We start from the raw sequence: 20,378 nt of genomic DNA on the forward strand, positions 1-20,378 counted from the left end.
GAAGGGAAATCGACGTTCTACAAACCGACCGCGCCCAAGCCGAACTTTGCCACCAGAAAGTGCCTGTAGCGTTAGGAATATACGTTCAAACTGCAATTTGGAAATTGCTAGGTTTCTGCAGACGATGTTCGCTGCCTTCGACCCGAGAAAAGGTCAATTCTGTGTTGCCACTGCGGGGGAAAGCGCACATATGAGGCTTGTTGAAGCGCAGAAACAACGCGTGTTTCGTGTCCATGAAAACGACAAAGAGCGTCTCAACACGCCAAACGCTCACGAAAGGTATTATCGACAATCCACTAAAACCCCATATCGATTGGAGAGCTTACACCTAAGGCACAGTCTTTAGAGAAAGGGCGATGCGGGAATCAGTGAAGGAGTGTGTCTGATTTCTGTCCACAGAATCTCATCTCAACCTGCCTCTTTGTCTAGTTCGCTCCGGATGGATCTCCCCACCGGCCGTTTCCAAGGTTTATCTACACACTGTCGCATTCCCAGTTATTCCCTGCGTTCTTCGAGCAGCGCTGTCTTGAGCGCAATCCAGAATGCAGGCTCGTCGGGGGAGATGTCAGTGGGGAAAAAGCCCCTGTTCGCATCGCTCATCGCCTCCACGTGCTTTGTCTGTTTCTCCACTTCCCTGAGGAGGGCGGCCGAGAAGTCTGCATCAACCCGGTCTCCGTCCTCTTCCAGGCTGCTCTTCGCTGTCGCGCCCGACAGCTTCGCATCGGACGATGGCACTCGCGCGCTTCCGGGAGATGTACGTTGCTCAGTGCGGTTCTGTAGAAACAACAGCACGCTCAGAGAGTGTGTTTGTGGAGAAGAAACCCAGAATGCAAAATGGTGGCCGTCGCAATCGCGCACGGAAGGCATGCCGAGGCAGTGTATCCAGCACAGCACCCCTCGGTATATCATATGGCTGGAGAGCATCCCCCTCAATACCTTCTGCTGTCGGTGCTTACTAAACCCTGCTGACGGTAAGACGGCGCTAGTCGTGGGATCAAAATACAAAAACAGTGGAAGAAATTTCTACCGCGGAGAGCAGATTTGCGAAGTCTCAGGTAGAACAGTTCCTGGGATACGACACACTCCGACTGGCGCTCGTTGACAGTAGGGGCGAAGCATGCTCGTCTCCACACAGATTTCATATCAAGAGGTGCTAAGATGGATGCACTCTTGTGTTTTCCAGTGCCCAAACAGCTGTAGGTTTGGGAAGGAGGGAAGAATGAACAAATATCTCGTGACACGGACGTGAATTAGGATTCGAACGCGCAAACGCAGTGAAAAACACTTACGTGCTGCTTCTGTTTTCTCATCTGTTTCTTCAGCAGCCACCGAAGTGCCTTTTCCATACAGGCGAGACGGGCCAGGTCCACTGGGAACTTCGCCGATCGGCATTCTCCTCCAACAACACAGCTGGCAAGAATGTCCTTCTCCACGCCTTTTCTGGAACCGTTTGTTCCGTTCGCATCTTGACTGAGATCCGGCAGGCCGCCGGCGAGCTTCACTCTGATAGCTTCCAGGATTTGCAACAGCAGACGCATCTTCGCCTCTGTCGACAAAATGAGGACGGCAGGCATCGAGCCCATTTCATCACACACTTCTGTCGGTTCTTCTCTCCGTTCCTGTCTCTCATAGGCCCTCAACTCATCGGAGAGCGCACGGGTTGTGCCGGACGTAACGGACCCGGTTAGGCGTTCGCACTTTTCCAAAGCTCTCCGCATGCGCGAGACGCGAGTCTCCTTCTCAACATGTTGTATTTGTTGCAGAAGAACAGCCAGGAGAAACCCGGGGAGACACTGGAGAAGAGCCCGGCCTGCGTGGCGCAGGAGGTGTCTCTCCATCGCGCCAGTTGGGCTCCAAAGATTTAGCAGCTCCTCGCGGAGAGGCGCCGCAACCGGAGACCCCAGAAAGCCCCGGACCAGAGGGAGACGAAGGCGAAGATACGCCCAGTAGAACAAAAAGGCCGCCTGAATAGCAATAACGAGTACGGAGGACTAATTGCGTCAGCGTGTGCACCTGAGAAGATCCTTGGGTAGACGTTTCAGCCTCCCCAGCACGGATCAAGAGCAATTTTGAAGCCACGGCAGTTCAACGCGATTGCCGACAAAGGTGACAAACAGGACGCCTGCTCGAAAATCCAACCAGGCAAAGATGCACATGGTGTACAGATGGAGCCTTTGATATGGAGATTGCAAATACGTGGATAGGCTCACACGGACGGAGAGTGGGCCGTACACAGATGACCACCACTAAAAGCATGGACAATCCGGAATTCGATACGCCTGTGCAACCCTCGACTCGACTATCCCTTGCATTTCCACCTGGACTTGCCGAGTCTCTGTAGTGTACCGTCGCTTCGTTCTCTTACCTGCATGAATTTCCGTTGACTCAGTGCATAGAGACCGTCAGCCTCGTCGAGCCACCACTGAGCGACCCCGACTTCTTCGAGAAGGACGCGAAGAATTTCTCGACGCCTTTCTTCAAAGGCCGCCTTCTCAGGAAACGCCTGCAGTCCCTGGGATTCCTTTCCACTCTGCCGAGGGCCGACGCCCGTGCACGTGAACTCCGCCGCATGCCGACCAATCAGCGCGCGCATGCCCTGGAGGGCTCGACCTACGTCCAGAGATACAGCAAGTTGGAGCGAAATGGAGAAGCCATAACGAGAGAACGGCAGGGAGTGCGCGGCTCGTGGCCAACGAAGTAGGCACCCACAGAACATCGAGGGGAAGAACGGGAAAGGGAGTAGTCCTGAGGGCCGGTTCTCAGGATTCTCTCCTTGAGAGAGACTGCACGCCCATAAAGAGGGGGTGGCAGGCAGTGAGAAGCGAACATGCACTGCTAAGTCCGACTTCGACTGCAAAGAAAACTGTCCCCGTCTCTCGCCAAACACAATGGCTATCCTAGGTTATCCTTCAAAACGAAAAAAACCGGTTGCAAAACAGTCTCGCTCTGCTGCGTTTCGAGACACGCCCCCTTCGACCGTGTCATGAGGTGACAACCCACTGAAATGCTCATGAGGCGTCTGTCTCGTCCCCCATGAATCCTTCAGTGTCTCGTCCGAGTTCTCTTTTTTCGCTCAGGACCTGGTGTTCGACTGAATATCTCTCTTTAAACTGCGCTCGTTTCAGTCGCAACTCACCGCAAAATGGCGTGAACAACAGAGCGGCGCACGCCCAAGGCCAGCATCCGGGCAAACATTCCAACTCGGCTGCGAAGGCGACTGTAAGCCGGTGAAGCTGGCGAGCTTCTTCTTGCTCCAGACCATCTTCTGCGTCTATGGCCTCTGCGGCTTCGGTGCCTTCAGACTCAGTTTGCTTCAGCAGCCTCACCCTCGCTCTTGCACTGCCCCGGTGCAGCAGTGTGACGACTCCAGCGGTCCACGCAAAGAAGAAATCGAGGCCATACGGCGTGTGGGAAGACGGGTCAAAGATCGAGAGAGAAGGCTGCGCCAGGCCCGCGTGCATGCTGGCGCAAACACATGTGGAAAGAACAACACGAGCAGATTTGTTCCGAAAGAGGACAACCAAAAACGAATGGAAGCCGACAGCCTTCCGCTGCATGAAAGGTTTCGATGGGAGCGGTACTTGTGCGAATAGGGATTCCTCGCGGCGCTCTCCCGCGCGCAGAAGGACGACGCAAGATCTGCTGTGCAGGGACCCACGTAAATAGCCATGTTATTCCAAGTGCAATAAACAAATAGATACATATACATAAATATATATATATATATAAACATATGCGCATGGAGTCTTCATTTGAGATCTGCACGTTCGTTTGCTTACCGCAGAAGACCGTACTGGAGGTCAAAAATATTGGATGTCGCCCCTTGCAACCCGTCGTGCATGCGATCCTTTTGCGTCTCTCCGTCCTCGTCCTGCTGACGGTATAGCGGCGCCGGTGATGCCGGAACTGCGAACTCGACTCCGGACTGGGAAGCGTCTCCATTGTCTCGGAAACGAAGACGATGCTCGAACTGCAGAAGAGCCTGGCGACGCAAGTGAAGGCGACACAACGGCAATTCAACTAATTGCTCTTCCTATCCCTTTCCACGGCTTCATGCACCTCCAGGAATTTGTGTCTCCACGCAACCGTTTTCACCCTGCAGAAGGGAGAGCTTTGTACCGTGGTGTACAACCCTAGCCAATTCCACAGGTGCCAAACCGCAGAGTGTGCATGCCTTTTTTGTTCAACACGAAGTTGCGAGAAATACCCACCACCTTTTTCGCGGCCCTGGGATGTCCCCATTTTTCTTCCACTCACGCGTCGCAGTTCCCTGGGCGCATCAGCGGCCTGCGGCGGAGGAGCGAGTTCCGTGCGAATTCTCTGAAACATGTCGACATCGGCCGCGCTCCCTTCTCCCTTCGTTTGCGTCACCGTGTCCTCCTGCGTGCATGCAGCTGCCTTTTCTCCCTCGTCTACCGAGTCCACTTTCTTCTCTGCGTTGCCTCCGCTAGACACTACGGCGCCTGTCGACAGGACTCTCGGGTCTTCCAGCGGGCTCGCTGAGCTGAAGACGAGGCTCGCAGTTAGCTGATGGCGCCAGCTGACAAAGTGTTCCAGGCCCATTCCAGAAACGGAGTTGGCCTCCGTGGTTTCTCCACTCTTCCAACTTGCATGCAAGGACAATGCGTGCGTTGATTCGTGTTTCGCCCCGCTATTCCTGTCCGTCGCCCCCGCATGCCTTTTGCTCGGCGAAGCACAGCGTGAAGCCTCCGCAGGCTCCACAACGCCCGGCGAGATGCTGCGCTTCCGTTTTTCGCCTTCTTTCGCTTTCACACTGGCCGAGCCAGGCGACGGAGACGCGCGAGTCGAGCATGGAGTCAACAGCCGATACAGCCGAGCGATCCCAGGTGGAGGCGTCAAGAACGAAGGCGCCGTTGCCCGAAAAAGGTTGTAGTAGAGAAACTGCGAGTTCCCCACACAAACAGCGGAGAAAGCGGAGTGAGGAGAATATTCACAACTCATTCCGACCCGTCATTTCACCACAGACGCACGTAATCAGAGGGGAGGATTCCACGAAGTTGGCGACCTCCCAGGTACGCAAGAAATCGACACAAACATGCAAAGCAAATAAAAGAGACAGACAGACGAAAGGAACAAGGAGAGTCTCTTGCTACTATGAGAAACTCATGAAGTACCTGGATTCTGAAGAATTGCACAGTGGATGTATATATATCCCGATGCATGCGCGCCTACCTCACGGCCAACCTGCTGCTGAACGTGGGCAGCGAGACACAGCGCCAAGTGTGGGTAGTACGGCTCTCCAGGGCGGCTGTTCAAGAGCAGCTCGACAGCGTCGTAAAGCTGAGAAATCGTCAAAAGAAGAGACTTCGCCCAGCATTCTCGGTCGTGGCATTTACTACAGGAGCAAGGCAACACGATCACAAATCTGCTGTGTCCACAGTATACATTTCAAATCGAACAGAGACGTTTCGTGAGACGGAGACACCCGTGCCTCATTTTTCATGGTCGCTTCAGGAGCGGCTCTTTCTCTGAAGAGCGAGAGGATAAAAAAGCATTGCTGTCACTTTCCCTCCGGCACTCGGTCGTTGGATCGGCGACCAAAGAAAGCCAAGCTCTGGCATTGTCGATGAAAATGTTTCCTTCGACCAATTTCCCTTCCTTTACCATGGAGAGAACAACCGCGAAAAAGCTCCTTGCATCTCTCTCGTCTCGCTGTTGGGTCCCCGCCCGCCAGAGGGACAGCCCGGAGCGTACCTGTCCAGCTGCCGCCAGGTGGAAAACGGCAAGGAGCTTCCTTTCTTCATCGTGGTCGGCTGCCATGGCGATCTGTAGAGCGCGTTGGCCTGCCGTCCCAGCTAAGCGAAACAAAGCGTTCGCGCCCAATCTGGTGATTGCTGGATTCTGGGCGGCTCCCCTCTGTCTGCACAGTTCTGTCGCCCCGCAGAGACTTTCGCCCCTGTCGAGGCTCAAGCCCTCCGAAGTCGAGAAAGGAGGTGACGCGCGAAGCGCGGCCGCACGTTGCAAGAGAGCAGTGACTTCCCTCCCTGACTCCCTGAGAAGCCACTCCAACAGGCGCGACTGTCGCTGACTCTCCAGGATCGCTTCGGGCGAGATATCTCTCTGCGAGAAGAGACCGGACGGGGCCGTGAAAACCGACTCCTCCTGCTCAGGACTCGACAGCATCAATGCCACCAGGAGCTGCCACGTCTGAAGCATGTAAGGCGCGAGGTAGGAGGCCTCGGGGACGTCTGGGGGATGAGCGCTGGAAACTGGCGCACTTTGGAGAAAGGGCTGGGAAGAAAGCGGCAGAGAGCATTTTGAGTTACCGACAGAAACACTCGAAGTTGGAGGCATGCACCCAGAGTAAACGCGCGTTTGTTGCTCGAAGAAAGCGAGAAGACGAAGGAGAAGGCGCTGGACGAGGCCTGAACTCGGAAACGCGTTCAGAGTTTTGACGCTTTTGCTCCGTCTGCTCTTTTCCAGAGCATGAGACTCCTGGCGACACAACTCCGTCAGAAGCCACCATTCGGATTGCTGGCTTCGAAACCGGCGCCTATTTGAATCTCCCGAAGAGCCAGCTTCTCCCTTTGATCTCCTCCCTCGCCGTCCCTCCTTCCCCATCTCCGCCACCTCCGGGGCCGGGGTAAGAGTAGGAAGGAACTCTTGAGTGGCATCAGCGCGTGCGCTAGACTCGCTCTGCTGGCTGTCTTCCTCACGTGACTGAAGTTCGCTCTCTCCGTTCTCCTTTACGACTTCCTCGAGGAACGCAGACAACACCAGAGGCATCGCAGACGCACCCAGCGTCCGCCGCACCCGGCAGCCGTCTCGGACGAGACTCAGCTGCTCAGTCGGGCTCTGGTTGGTGTAGGGGGCTCCACTGGTGGCGAGGTCGGCCTGGAAAGGACGCAAGCGAGAGGCGGCGACCAGGGCCGGAGACACGTCTGCCAGAGGCAAACTCGCAGCTGTCAGCGACGGCGCCCCTTTGGCCTCACGAAGAGGTTGCACGTACCTCTGAGCAGCCATAGAAAGGGCCTGTTTCTCTTCTTCTTCTCTTGACACCACGGATTCGTCGGGAACCTCTCCAACGGTCCACATCGGCGACGGTTGAACTGGCGCCTCAAGGCCAACAGAGCCGCCCTCAAGAGACCCCACACTGGAAGAGATGCCTCCGTTTTGAACCGGCATTTCTTCCTCTCGGAGCAGAGGCGACAGGTGTGCGAGCTGCACTAGGGAGCCAGGAAGAGACGCAGTCGTAATGCCTTCAAGAGACACGGGGAGCGAAAGAAGGGGAAGAGCCATGAGACCGTCCCGAGAAATCACCGGAGCACACCGAACTGGATATGGGCAGTGTCGTCGCTGTTGAAGGTGAGGAAAGGAAGCACTACTAGAACGCGTGTCTTCGCAGGGCCTTCCTGGGGGGACTGCACGCACACTTCCCCCAGTGCCGTCTTCAAGCCTCAAAGATGCCGCTGCGCCTCCGTCCCTTCTCTCAGTGTCTTGAACGCCTTTGTCTTCTGTCTTCTCATCTTGGAAACGTTGTACCCCTCGATGGGATGCCTCGACCCCGTTCACCTGAGGCTCCCACACCATTCTGCCTCCGGAAACGCCTGTGGCCTCCCAGCGCTCGCCGCCAGGCAACGCCTTCTCCTTTAGGTCGTGCACCGCCTCAACGGTTTTGCCTGAGTTGTAAGAAACCCTTTTGAGTCCTCTAGAAGGGGCCTCTCCCGACACATACAGTGGACGCCATCGCTGCTGGCAATGTCTGTTGACGGACTCCGCTAGGGAAACATTCTTCAGAAATTCGGGGTTGACCAAGTTCTCCGCGACCCCTCCACCGAGGTATGCGGGTGTCTCTCTGTCTGCTTCGGCAAAGCCGGCCTTAAGCACCTGCTTTTGGACACCAAGGAACGAGCTGCGTTCGCTGGAGTAGCCGTTCGCAGGTCTTTCAGGAAAAAGATGAGTGATCCGCTCTGGGGCTTCTCCAAAATCGCGGGTTCGGTTCTCCGGAGAGGCGGGAAAGGAGTCTGCGTGTGCGGGGAGAACCTTCACGGGAGACTCGAGTGTCGGCTGGTGGGCGGACGTGGAGGGCAAGAGTGCCTTTTGTCGGAGTTGAGTCTCGAGTTCTTCGTCGTTTTCATCGTCTTCATCGAGAAAACGATAGGTGCTGAAGTGTTCAACCTCAAACGTCCACTCACCCGTGGCGAGATTCAAGTCGACGAACTTGGCACCCATACGTTCCGTGTACCGCCGGACTTTCGTCACATACTGGCACTGTTTGTCCTGGACGTACGCCTCATCTTCAGGCCGCTGAATGGTCAAGGTGTCGAGGTACTTGACACTTCGCGGCTTGCAGTTCTTCAGAGTAATGACTGCTCTCTTGTTGAGTCCGACTCCGCAAGGCGGCGCCTCGTTGCCGTACACGGTGACCTCGAGCTTCTCGATCTTCACGGCTTCGTCCAAATTGATACCCCGCAAGTCCGTATAGCCCGGCCACCGAATGCTCCCGTAGCCCCGCCGGGTGATGGAGAAGTCTTGGACGCGGGACAGCCTCTGCTCTGTCATTCCAGTCAACACTTCGATAGATGGCACAGTCTCGTAGTCGGGTCGGGTGAGGACGGGGCGCAAGTCCTCAGGAGCAGGCAGGCAGGCCGCCACAGACTCAAGCCCAGCCGCGACCGATCCGCTCGCAGGAGGCGCGCCGTGCCACCGGGTGCACTCCTCTGCAGGCCCCGTTCGCGAGCCGTTAGGCGAAGTCCCGGGAGAGCCCGCAGGCGTCGCCAGCGAGAATGTTTCAATGGGCGAGATTCCCAAACCCGCGAGCTTCTTCGCGCTTGGTGAAACCTCGACGTTCGCGGTCCAGCCACGCTTCTCATCGGGGACTGCCGCAGAAGCAGGCAACACGCCCGGCACGGCGGGACAAGAAACAGACGCTGGAGCCGACACCTCTTCAGATGCCAGTGTCGTCTCCTTTACACCTGCCGCAGCGGGCGCGGATTGTGAAGTGGGAGGCAGGGTGTCACGGTCTTTGTTTTCCATCGTGTCTTTGCTCGCCTGCACTTCCGCCAGCTGCTCCCTGTAGAACGGGTTGGAACGCATGAACTGCAGAGCCGTCGACGACCACGGACTCACTTGGTCCGGAGTGAGCCTGCCGGGTTTCCTGCGGCGCTGCATGAGCAAAGCCTCGACTGCAGAGCGTTCGAGGGTCGTTGAGGCCCATGGAGCCGCGGAAAAAGCCTTTCCGTCGGGGAGCAGGCGCAGCGCATTGGCTTGCCCGCCCTTTGACTCGTCTTCAAGAGGGGACGCTGTGCGACTGGTCCCGAAGGCCTTTTGGATGTAGACCTCGGGAAGTGCAAAAGACGCGTTGGACGCTCCACTCGACAAATAGCTCCCGCTCAACCCTCCTTCCATGGGCCCCAGGGGCCGGAAGCGGCGCCCTCGGCACAGGCGAGCCGGCGCACCCGATCGCCACACACTGGACCCCACAGATCCCAGGAGGCCGGTGTCTCCCAAGGCAGTGCCCCCGCAGGGGTCGAGCAACTGCATTCGCGGCGGGAAGATCTGAGCGCTTTCTTGGGCAGACGATTCCGAGGGGCGGGCGGAGAGAGTCAACTTGACCTCGACGTGCCCTCCAAGAAGCGACGCTAAACCATAGGCGTCGGCGGCAGCAGCGCTAGCGGGGGCTCCCTGTGCTCCACAACCAGACAGAGAGCCTATGGCTCCAAACAGGCTTGTCTGATTTGCCTGGCCTGAACCTAAGGTTGAGCCGCCTCCCACTCCCCCGCCAGCAGAAGTCGACCCAAACAGACCTCCTGCCGCTGAGTTCTGTTGCTGGATAGTCTGCGCACTGCCGAAGATGCCACTGCCTCCAAAAAGGCCCGTTCCGGAGCCCGTAGTCGAAGAGCCGAAGAGGCCTCCGCCACTAGTGCCGGTTCCCGAACTCGCCGGCGCCGCGCCCAACAGCCCGGTGCCTGTGCCCGCGGTTCCTGTCGTGTTACCAAAGAGCGACCCGGAGGTTCCTGACGTTCCGCTGCTTCCGAAGAGGCCCCCTGTCTCCCCAGGCTTCGCCGCCGAGCTTCCAAAAAGGCCGCCTCCGGAGGTCCCTAAGGAGCTTCCAAAGAGACTAGTGCCGCCAGACGCTCCTGTGGTGGTGGTGTTTCCAAAAAGCCCGCCTGTAGTTCCGGTTGCCCCAGGTGTCGTTCCAGGTGTCGTAGTGGTTCCCAGCTTCAGCCCGCCAGAACTTCCAAACAGTCCACCCCCTGACAGATTCGACTGCTGCTGCGCGTTGCCAAACAGACCGCCGCCTGTGGCGCCCGTGGTCGCTGTGCCTCCGGACCCAAAAAGGCCTCCACCTTGGGTGGCGCCGGTGCCTGAGGAAAGTCCCCCAAAAAGGCCCGTCCCCGTCGTCGCCTGGCCCGTCGTGGTTGCAGACGTCGTTGTCGAACCGAAAAGCCCCCCTCCTGTCTGCGTTGTCGTTGCGCCCGGCTGACACTGCTGCGTCGTCGAGCCAAATAAGCCAGTGGAAGGCGTCGTAGACGACCCAAACAGCCCCCCGCCTGTGTTTGTGGCTCCGGTTAGAGAACTGGAGCCGAAGAGCCCGCCGCTTCCTGCCGTCTGTTGTTGCTGTCCAAAAAGTCCCCCACTTTGCGTTTGCTGCGGTGTTGTCGTCGACCCAAAGAGACCGGTTCCCGTCGTGTTCCCCAAGGTGCTACTTCCAAAAAGGCCGCCTCCCGGCGTTGTCGTAGACCCCCCAGTGTTTCCGAAAAGGCCGCCGGTCTGCTGCTGACCGCTAGGCTGCGTTGTCGCCGAGGACCCAAATAGCCCGCCGCCAAAGCCGCCCGTCGTAGACGTGCCAAATAGGCCGCCACTCTGCTGCTGATTAGTTTGGGGGGTCGAACCCAAAAGTCCAGTGCCCGTGGTCGACGCCGGAGTGCTGCCGAAGAGTCCTCCACTAGTGGTGGTCCCAGTTGAATTTCCAAAGAGGCCGCCCGATGGCTGCTGGGTTGTCTGCTGGCCAAACAGGCCCGTACCGGGGGTGTTCGACGCTCCCATGGCGCCGCCCCCGCGCTGCTGGTAGAACCTCCATCGCTCTTCGTCTTGAGAAACCTCCGCCAGATTGCCGAAGCAAATGCTCATCAGAAGCCCTTCCTCGGTCTTGTGGGGCTGGAACGGCTGTTGCTGCTGCAGCGATCCCGCACCAAGAACGGAACCCGTCGCGGCACCACCTCCAAAAGTCGACGTTCCAAATGCGCTCGTCCCCGAAGTTCCCGCCGCACCAAATGAACTCGTGTTGCTGCCAAACAGACCACCCCCTTGCGGCTGGCTTCCAAAAAGGCCCCCCGACGTTTGCTGTCCTGCAGTGCCCAAAGTGCTGGTGCCGAAACCCCCAGTGTTGGTTCCGAAACCGCTGCTGCCGAAGAGACTCCCCGACTGCTGTTGGCCCAAGGCACCAGTCCCCGTCGCGGCTGCACCCGTTCCAGTCCCCGTCGAAGAGCCAAAGAGACCACCAGTCTGTTGAGGCTGCTGACCAAACAAACCACCTCCAGTTATAGATGACCCAAGCGTCGAGGTGTTCGTACTCCCAAAGAGTCCACCCCCGGACGGCGTCTGCTGAGGTTGTGAGAGGCCAGAGCTGCCAAAGAGACCGCCTGTCTGCTGCTGCGGTGCGCTGCCGAACAAACCGCTGTTTGTCGTTGTCGAAGACCCAAACAGACCCCCCGACTGAGGCTGAGTTGTCTGCTGCTGCCCAAAGAGAGACATTCCCGTCGTCCCAGCATTCCCAAACAAACGACCTTGAGTCTGTTGCTGCGGCTGCGACATGAAACCTAAAGGAAGCACAGAGAGAAACAGAGACGACGACAGATGCCGGTGAATTATGTAAGTACGGGTCTTTGAGCACGGTAAGGTAAAAGGCGCGACGTTGTCAGTGTCTGACAGCAGCCCTGAAGAAGACGCTTCGCCCGCCGTTGTCTGCCCCTCAACCCGTTTGCGTCGAAGAAATAGGACACGAGGAACTCGCGAGCGCCCCATACGCGGGTCGACGATAGTCACGGAAGTTTATTTCCCCATGAAAGAATTTCGTGAGGGGAGATGAACTGCGGTCTTTATGGCCACTGTGACTGGAAACAGATACTCTTGCCTTGAACAGCCAACACACCACGATTGCACCCGTACGAAAACAGGAGTTTGGAGTGATGAAATCGCTTCTTCAGGTCTCTAAGTACACTGTAACTTCTTCACACGTCCTAAGATCACCATGGCATCCCCTCTATTGAGAGCGAGGTTCGTTTTCGCTGTCCTGGAAATCGCCGCTGTTCGCTATCACACCATTCTAGTGCATTCCTTGTGAACCAACAAGAGATACAAAAACCTAATTTTCATTATTATGTCAGCGTACCGCCTGTGCCTCCGAAAAGACTGCCGCCTTGCTGCTGCTGGGTCCCCGCCCCACCGAAAAGTCCCCCACCTCCTCCGGAGGAACCAAAGAGGCTACCTCCTCCGGTAAGGGACGATGACGTATTAGACGAGAACATTGCGAAGACCACGAAATACGAACAGAAGGACAAAATGAATTTCCAGGCGAAATGTGCCTGCTGAAAAGAAAATAAAACGAGAGTAGTTCTGGCCAAAAACGAAAGCTAGTGACTTCGGAAACAGGAGCACGAGAAACAGCCACGTCGCTTGATAATGAAACGATTTCCACACCGGGAGCCTACGTCAACTAACACGAATTCCCGCAGAATCAGCTTCTTGAATTCTGTAGTTAGTGAAGAGGTCCCGATGTTCCCAGTCCTGAGTCTAGCATGCGACAAGGACCGTCTAGACTGGCACGATGGAGCTGGTGCGGAGCGGCCAACACAACAGAATGCTACCCCAACAGACGACGGATGCGCGACGCGCCCGCCAAAAGAAAAAACCAATGTGAATACTTGGAGAAAACTAGAATGAACACACGCGGAATGACTCAGTGGCTGGCTTCGATATGGTGTTGGGATTGTTGACCTCAGAACAAACACGGCGAAGAACAAAAAATCGGGCGAGGCATGGCTGGTCAAAGAGATTGTTCCACTGTCTCGGCACTTCCTTTGTGTGCGGAAAAAGTAGACTGTTTACGGGAAGAAGACACGACTTTTTCCACGAAGGGAAGAAGACGCTTACACATCTCGGCAGATCAGAGTTGCCTACCCTCCGTCGGCAGTGACCAAGTCGTTTCCCCTGCGCGGCACAGATGCAACATACGGCGCGGGTTGCCGCGTCTCATCATCTGCATGTCTTAGAGGGAGAAAAAATACGTCAGCATGGGAAAAAACTTTTTTGTGCACCCTCCAAGTTCTCGTCGACAGGCCAGAAAATGCGCATGTATTGTTTTTTGCATGTGAGCATGCGCACGGGGACCGGGGAGTATGAGGCCACACACGGACAGGAAACGTCGCACTGACCGGAAGTAGAACGTGGCGCAAGCGTGCTACCAGTGCTACCGCCTTAGCCCCTTGTTGGAGACAGAAAAAAACATGATTTCAACCATGGAAGCTTAAAGACAGCGTCCAGATGGTGTAAAGGAAAGCAAATAAAGCAAGACGAATCCCCCCAAATTGTGCCGGTCACCTGATTCATGGTATCCCAACGCACACACATTGGTCTTGGGAAACGACTACGAGCAAACACGTATGCGCGGGCCCTTATAAAAGGCGAACTTGAGTAGCAACCCGAGCAGCGCGGGCAACGGCTAGGAACCCTTCCAGCCAGAGGATTGTCGACGGCCCGGCAAGATATTTCACCGTGGTCAAGCAAAACCGAACACTTTTTGAGTCGGTGTGAGGTCGAGAAAGGAGAGCTCCCACTTGTGTAGAACTTCTCCTTTCAGATATTTCATTTCCCTTGACGCGAAGCAATTAACAGCCATCATTGGGTTTCATTTCCTGGTATATATATCTGTGTTGCTTAACATTTTCTACGCCTCAACCGCTTACTTTGTCTCCGTTGCACCGCGGTCAACAGACTGTTTCCTGCCACAATGGCGGAACAAAGCGAAGTCACCAGGACGGTCGATGAGGGTAAGTGCTCAACCACTGAATACGGCAAAACCGCTAACGCAGATGTGTCGTTTCCTCCGTACGCTGCGTATGTCGTTTGTTGTTTTCGCTGTGTGCTGGTGAGTTTCTTGGCGTGTGGCTGGTTACAACGGGCTGTTATACCGCCTCAAACCGGATAGTTTGCCCTGGCACGTGATATACGAAAGGCTGGATGTAATGTTGAACGATATGTTGTGGACCTCGTGGGTGGGGTTTTGCCGCTTGTACGGTGGCTGCAGCCAAATTGATGGTCCTGAATTTTTCCTGTTACTCGGAATATACCGTGCCCGTGATGTTTTATTCGTCGTACTCCTTTACTGGGACAGTGGCACAACAAGCCCCACTGGAGAATCTCTGTGTGGTCTTTGAACGGCAACGCTTGCGTCTGATTTTCTCAGCATATGAATCTCAATGGGTGTGCTGCAAAAGATAAATCATGTGATTGTGTGCGTGCAGGTGTCGTGGAAGAGAACCCCTCTCTCCAGACCGCCCAAACAACAGAAATGGAAACTGAGGGTCTCCGATATGCTGGTACTGAAGTTATTTGGAAAACCGTGAAATCGCCGGCTGAAGTCATCGAAGAGATGAGAACGTGGCTCAAGTACGTGTCAATACCGTGTGAATTCTGAATGTAGTATTTGAGGCAACACAGTGGTTATTGGTGAAGCCTCGCGAGCGATACTGTTTCAAGTTCTGTGTGCATCCTGCATGTGATCCACTGTCCTCAGGTCTGGTGTCGCCCCTGATGGCACTCGGATGATGACTGAAGAAGCCTGGCAATGGTAAGCTTGCGCCTTCATTGTTCCGTTGGACGAATTGTCTTCAGCAGGTATTTGAGTCGGCCTACGCATTGGCCCGTATCCGTGGTCGGTGCATTGTGGAGACGTGATGGGTTGTCATGCGTTCAGGCACCAAGATTATTACCAAGCTACCATCAGATCGGACCGTCACCGTGTTTGTTTGCCAGAGGGCGCAAGTGTCGACTTCTACTACTGGCAAGCTCCTTATGTTGCACACATCGGCGACATGAATCTTGTCATGATGCATTCACAAGTAAACCTCTCTGACGGCACTCATCTCCCATCAGATCGCTTGAGAGCAGATACAGTTTATTCCAAGCAGTTGAGACAGCTTGCAGAAAAGAGTGCATAAGTTGAGGCGAGCCGATGGCCCGAGTTTGTCCGTGAAGCCACGGACCAGCACGCTCACATGTGCATGGTGTTCCGCGAAGAGGGTTTTTACCCAGAGCTCTTCTATCGACTGCCAACCCAGGAAGACGAGGATCCTCAGGGGATGCAGTGGTCTGCTCCCGTGCAGACTCAAGCATGGTCTGCGGGGCTGCCGAAGAAGATACAGGAATACCACAAGGTCTCCATCAGCAGCAGGAGGCTTCGGCTGCCGATACCGTGTAGTCGTGAAATGCCACCTCTGGTGCGGTAAACATTTTCATGTAAAGGGTGAAGGTTCCCTTGATTTTTTTCGTAGAATAGAAGGTACAAGAGGGGATGACGTTCTGTCGACGTGGCTGGCGGGGCGCCTTGTCATCCAGGGAAGCAAGGTATGATCAACCTCTCTTCACATCCACCGTTGCGATTCGCTACTTCCTAAGCAGTAAACATGTTAGGATTGGTTAGTTCGGTCACAAATTATCAGCATTACGTAATTAACAAGCGTTCCTACTACGGATCAACCTTCTGGAACATACGCCACAAATTTCAGCCCTCGTGCACGGCACTGTAGAACTCAGTCTCCGCCACTCAATGTCGATCTATAGCAGCTCGATTAAGCTGGTGGACCCGTGCAGATGTTTCTAGTATGCGATACGAAGACTATCACTAGGTTCCACGTCTGACGGGAGCCTCGTTTTTGGTATTTGCAATTATACAGTATCCGTGAGATCAGCTCTACCACTGTATGGACACCGCATCCGTGAAAGGTCTCAGGACTTGAAAGCAAATTTTGCGGTCGAAAGATCTGACCGTGATGCTGTATCCCGTCTCATAGGTTTCCGTTCTTTGGTACTATACGACAAAATGGGGAGCCCTAGCATGGCCATACTTGGTATCATCCTAATACTCTTGCACTGTCTCACTCCGTGCGCTGCATTAGAACAGTCTGAAGCGCACCAGCTGCGGCAGCTGCCTGGTCTTTTCGGCCCAACCAAGCCAAGCCTTGCATTGAAGCTTCAGCCTGCAAGGAAACTGCGGTTGTCGAAGAGCGACCTCAGTAGCTTACTGCTAGATTTGCGGCACGAAGTGAAGAAGCAGGTACGACGTTTAGGCTCACGTCTTCTTTCGTAGGTCAAGGAACCTAATGTGTCAAATTCAGGTATCTCAGCTCGAAGGTAATATATTTCCACTAAACATTCTCATACGCACACATCTGCTCCGCAGAGGACCTGGCAGAGCGAGCACGCCTCCGGCAGCGAGCAAAGTCAACATGGTCAGCACACGGTGCCCCGATCTGGATTCCTTCCGAAGGTGTGCAAAAAGATGAATTCTCAATCACATGGCCGCGCATAGAGTAGTACTATTTTAAAAATAGGGGCTGCTAGTGCATTACAACCATCAAACCCTAGAATGGTAAGTTGAATAGGCAATGCCACAGGCCAGTGTTCTAAACTCCTGCCCGTAGCAACAAGTCGACCGTACTGAAGACAACTCTGAGTCACACAGCAGCACTTCACCAGCAGAGGCACTGAAGGAGTTGGAAGGATTGCTTGCCAGTCTGGCATCAGACGCTGTGAGTGTGAATTTGTTTATTGTTGAATCAAAAAATATTTCCTCCTCCTTACGCACCAGGGCGACACGCCCGCGGCCTGATCATATCTGTTTGCTGATACAACGCCACTACTCTACTTCAGGAGTTACTAGTACGCTCTCAGGGGTTCAAGCAGGTATCAGAAGGTGTACGGAAGCAAGAGATACTCGTACCCTTCAGACACCACCATTTCTTGTCATTTTCCGGCGACACCAGGGTACTGTTTCCTTGCACCAGTCCCATCCCTCCAGACTTCACGCTGTCTGCTCTCAATATCCTTGCATCCGTTCGTGCGCTCGCCTTTTGTCTCTGAGCATCGGAGCATACACTTGAAGGAGTGATGCATTCTTTCGGTACCCTGGCAAACATTCTAATTGACGTGTTTTCTCAATTGGCACACTTGAACGCTTAGAAGAGCCAGCATTGTGCCATGAAACAGGCAGCACGTCTGCTGGTGACGGGGCCCTTGCCAATTAGACTGTTTCAAACCAACCGCAGGCACGTTTATAGGGACCAGCCTTCCGATTCCACATGCACCTTCCTGGCCGGAACGGACACCAACAGAAACGCCCGACGGCACAGGAGCACGTCATTAGCATCACCTGTATTTGCGACCGTACCAGTTCCAGACGCGTGCTTGTCATCGCGTTTACGTTCGTGAGAGGTACTGGGTAATGTGAGAGCCACGATGCACTCGCCGACTGGCCGTGTCCTGACTCAGCGGTAATTTCTAGTTACGACTCCATGTTGACGGCACCTCGGTGAAAAGCTACCAAAAGATCTAGCTGATACCGGATCCATTCGCTGCAGATTTCGTTACAATCATGCGTTGGCACAATCTCCAGGAACACTTAAATATACTTACATCAGCTGAGCATCTACAACAAAAGCTTCTACAGGACCGGGTTGCAATCGTTGCTGACTTTGACACCACCGCCCCGCTCTAGTCACTTTGACCCTAAATCTGTTTTATGCTCCCTCACCGGTCGAACGTAATCCTGCTACCTGGACCAAGGTCATACTCAGGCAGGCGAGGTGCCGAAGGCAAAATGCGCAATAATTCCGAGACGATAGTTCGAACGAGCGGTTACACGCACTTCACTAGAGGAGACGGTCAGAAGCTTAAGCTGTAGAATGTCTACACTGAGGACGGATCATGCAATGGCCGCTGATCACGCGTATGGGTCTTTTGAGACAACGCAAGAAGCCAGCCTTGCAACGGTTAAATGCACGCTCCAGCTGAACTCACGTTGGTATAATTATCCAGCAGACGGATTGAAGAGAGTGCGCCACAGAGACACCTGGGACACACGGCATTTTCTACGATTGGACGAAGGCGGGCACCAGCTACCACATACAACATTTCTTTTTGGAAGGTGCTCAACGATTTGTCTTCGAGCCTCCTGTACATTTTCCGTTTTCCGCGGTCTACACACCTTCCTCTGCTTGAAGGCTATGGTGTCCCGGGCTAACAATTTGTTCTCATCAGCATGTCCACCCGAGGTCCAGGTGACTGGTAGTTAACCTAAATTCGATGTTCGGTGCCTCCTGTAGCTGTTGGAGGGGAAATTGACGAATGTTGCAATTTAGCTCGAAGCTCATCCCACGTGTTGGAATGTCGCCGACCTGACATTGCTTCAGAACGAATTTCGTCCCACGTTCGGTACGTAGGAGCAGCTGAACATCAGGAACACACACGACCAAGCAAGGGAACATTTTGACCTATACTTTGTGCGACCGTGTACGATGGCTACTCCACTGGTGGCCAATATTTTTGATCGTGCTCACCGGCAACGTGTAGCAGCTCCGGCTTTGTCGATTCCCTGCGAGACAACAGAATGAATCCAGGAATCGTACAATGAGGCAATTATGAAATCAACACGACAAAATGTGTCAGGCGCGAACCTCTGACCAATGCAGACCACAGAACTTACGTCTCTGCTCGGTCAGCACTGTTTTGCCCGAGGTTCACTGGTTGCCATGCATCGCTCGCGTTTGGTATGTGCCAACCGTTCTGTGCACTATGCACTTCCTCAAGGCTGTTCTCCTTAGACGACAACTGTGTCCCTGGTTCCCCTTCAAGAGATCCTTCATAATCGCGTGCAGACAAATTTCGCTCAGGACCGCTTTCTCCCAATGAAGTCAATTGCCTCTCCAAACGTGCGGTCGCCGGCTCTGATGAGCGTTGAACCACAACGGTCGTTCGCTTAGGTTCCTCCGGTCGCTGTGCCAGTACTGGTGCCACAGCTTTTGCTGAATATCTGCCGGAGTCGGGAAGCATGTCGTGACGGAGCGGACCCGAGAGATTCATTCGGTTCGGAGAAGCAATTGACCTGTAGTCACCGCTACCTCGCAACTCGGAGAGGACGGACTTCGCTGCACGCCCAAGCTCCGAGCCGGGCCTCTCCATTATGTTTTCCCATTGCCGGCGTTGATGGGTCGGGGAAATAAGCGTTGACCCGATGGTCGATCCAATGAGGAAGGTCGCTAGTTGAGTTCCCTGCAGAAGTGACACGCACGAGCAACCGCGGTACTTTTCGGTAGTTTGTTAGGCCCCAAGGGACTTCTTAACTAACCGCCTGCACAAATTATCCCGATAGAAATGCACGCGTATAGTCGTAAAGAATCAAATGACGATGACAGCGAGACCAAGTAATGAGCCGAAGAGCTGCACAATTCTTCCTAGAATGCATGTGCCGAGCATTCGAAGAGTTTCCTCACCAAATTTCGTCGGAATGCAGTGGTGGCCAGCATGCCCACTAAACCGCCACTCGCGACAGTCTTCATCCAGCAGCTCGCAAACTCGTTTATCTCGTATGAAGTGGGCTCGTATCTTGTCGAGCGGATCCAGGTTTGCATTCTAGAGCTGAGTTCCACTGCCTCCCGCCGCGTCAGACGCCCGGGAGCTTTGCTGGAGACCGGCTGACGTTCCTCTGCCATGGTTTCTGGACAAACACGGCCGTTGATGCGCTGTCATAACAGTTATCATGTAGCCTCAGGAACTTGTTTGTTCATATCGTGGTAACCTGTGGTCCGTTTGCCTCCTCCGCCGGTGTTGAACACCGAGCTCCGTCATGCAGAGGTGGCGGCCATTAGAAATGGTTCCTTTCTGGTCTAGAAGGACAGACGTATTAAAAAAACAAGTGTCAACTGTCCTCGCCTCAGCGGCTTGCTATTAACTGAAGTTCAATGGAAAAGCAGAGGTGAACCATGAAAATATCGGTGTCCGATATGCATATGGCGGTACACATAAAAATATGTGTTTTCACACTTTCTCAATGTACAATGACGTGAAATGCAGGTGTTCACACAGGGAACAAGAAAATACAGAGCTTGGAGCGAAGCCATGAGACAATGCCGGAAAGCCAATACATATTCAGCAGGGGCCCGTGGTCGAGCATCTCTGCCCTGCTCATTCAGCTGCGAGGAACGCTAATACAGACTTTCCACATACTGAACGACACTTGCAGCGGATTTAACGCTGTGGTCTCAGTGCCAGCAATTCGTACGCAGTGTGCCGGAAAGGACAGGTAGTGAAAGTGTTCGTTGGATATTAGTGCCTCGTTGTTGCATGCAATGCTTTTTCAA

General features: G+C 54.6%; 4 protein-coding genes across 4 annotated transcripts; 2 read left to right on the forward strand and 2 right to left on the reverse strand.

Moving 5' to 3' along the window:
* Positions 1 to 495: 495 nt before the first annotated feature.
* Positions 496 to 12,491, reverse strand: TGME49_259640 (nucleoporin autopeptidase; the record flags this gene model as incomplete). Its single annotated transcript, XM_002365117.1, has 9 exons — positions 496 to 774; positions 1,290 to 1,964; positions 2,366 to 2,610; positions 3,137 to 3,462; positions 3,780 to 3,982; positions 4,258 to 4,902; positions 5,194 to 5,301; positions 5,716 to 11,783; positions 12,356 to 12,491. 9 exons carry the CDS (start codon positions 12,489 to 12,491, stop codon positions 496 to 498), a joined length of 8,685 nt encoding a protein of 2,894 aa, XP_002365158.1.
* A 1,234-nt stretch (positions 12,492 to 13,725) lies between these two features.
* Positions 13,726 to 15,752, forward strand: TGME49_259630 (hypothetical protein). Its single transcript, XM_018781214.1, has 4 exons — positions 13,726 to 14,012; positions 14,487 to 14,631; positions 14,759 to 14,812; positions 14,939 to 15,752. The coding sequence occupies exons 1-4, from the start codon at positions 13,973 to 13,975 to the stop codon at positions 15,180 to 15,182; spliced, it is 483 nt and encodes a 160-aa protein (XP_018637049.1). The 5' UTR covers positions 13,726 to 13,972; the 3' UTR covers positions 15,183 to 15,752.
* A 242-nt stretch (positions 15,753 to 15,994) lies between these two features.
* On the forward strand, positions 15,995 to 17,200 carry TGME49_259620 (hypothetical protein). Its single transcript, XM_002365115.1, has 6 exons — positions 15,995 to 16,297; positions 16,359 to 16,374; positions 16,424 to 16,510; positions 16,575 to 16,616; positions 16,734 to 16,772; positions 16,832 to 17,200. Exons 1-6 carry the CDS (start codon positions 16,064 to 16,066, stop codon positions 16,867 to 16,869), a joined length of 456 nt encoding a protein of 151 aa, XP_002365156.1. The 5' UTR covers positions 15,995 to 16,063; the 3' UTR covers positions 16,870 to 17,200.
* A 1,115-nt stretch (positions 17,201 to 18,315) lies between these two features.
* Positions 18,316 to 20,207, reverse strand: TGME49_259610 (hypothetical protein; the record flags this gene model as incomplete). The annotated part of the gene is made up of 4 exons (XM_018781213.1): positions 19,512 to 20,207; positions 18,725 to 19,290; positions 18,579 to 18,613; positions 18,316 to 18,467 (listed from the first exon to the last, which is right to left on the reverse strand). The coding sequence occupies exons 1-4, from the start codon at positions 19,728 to 19,730 to the stop codon at positions 18,316 to 18,318; spliced, it is 972 nt and encodes a 323-aa protein (XP_018637048.1). The 5' UTR covers positions 19,731 to 20,207.
* Between the last annotated feature and the right edge of the window lie 171 nt (positions 20,208 to 20,378).

Source organism: Toxoplasma gondii, chromosome VIIb (genome assembly GCF_000006565.2).
Source record: "Toxoplasma gondii ME49 chromosome VIIb, whole genome shotgun sequence".
NCBI lineage: Eukaryota > Apicomplexa > Conoidasida > Eucoccidiorida > Sarcocystidae > Toxoplasma > Toxoplasma gondii.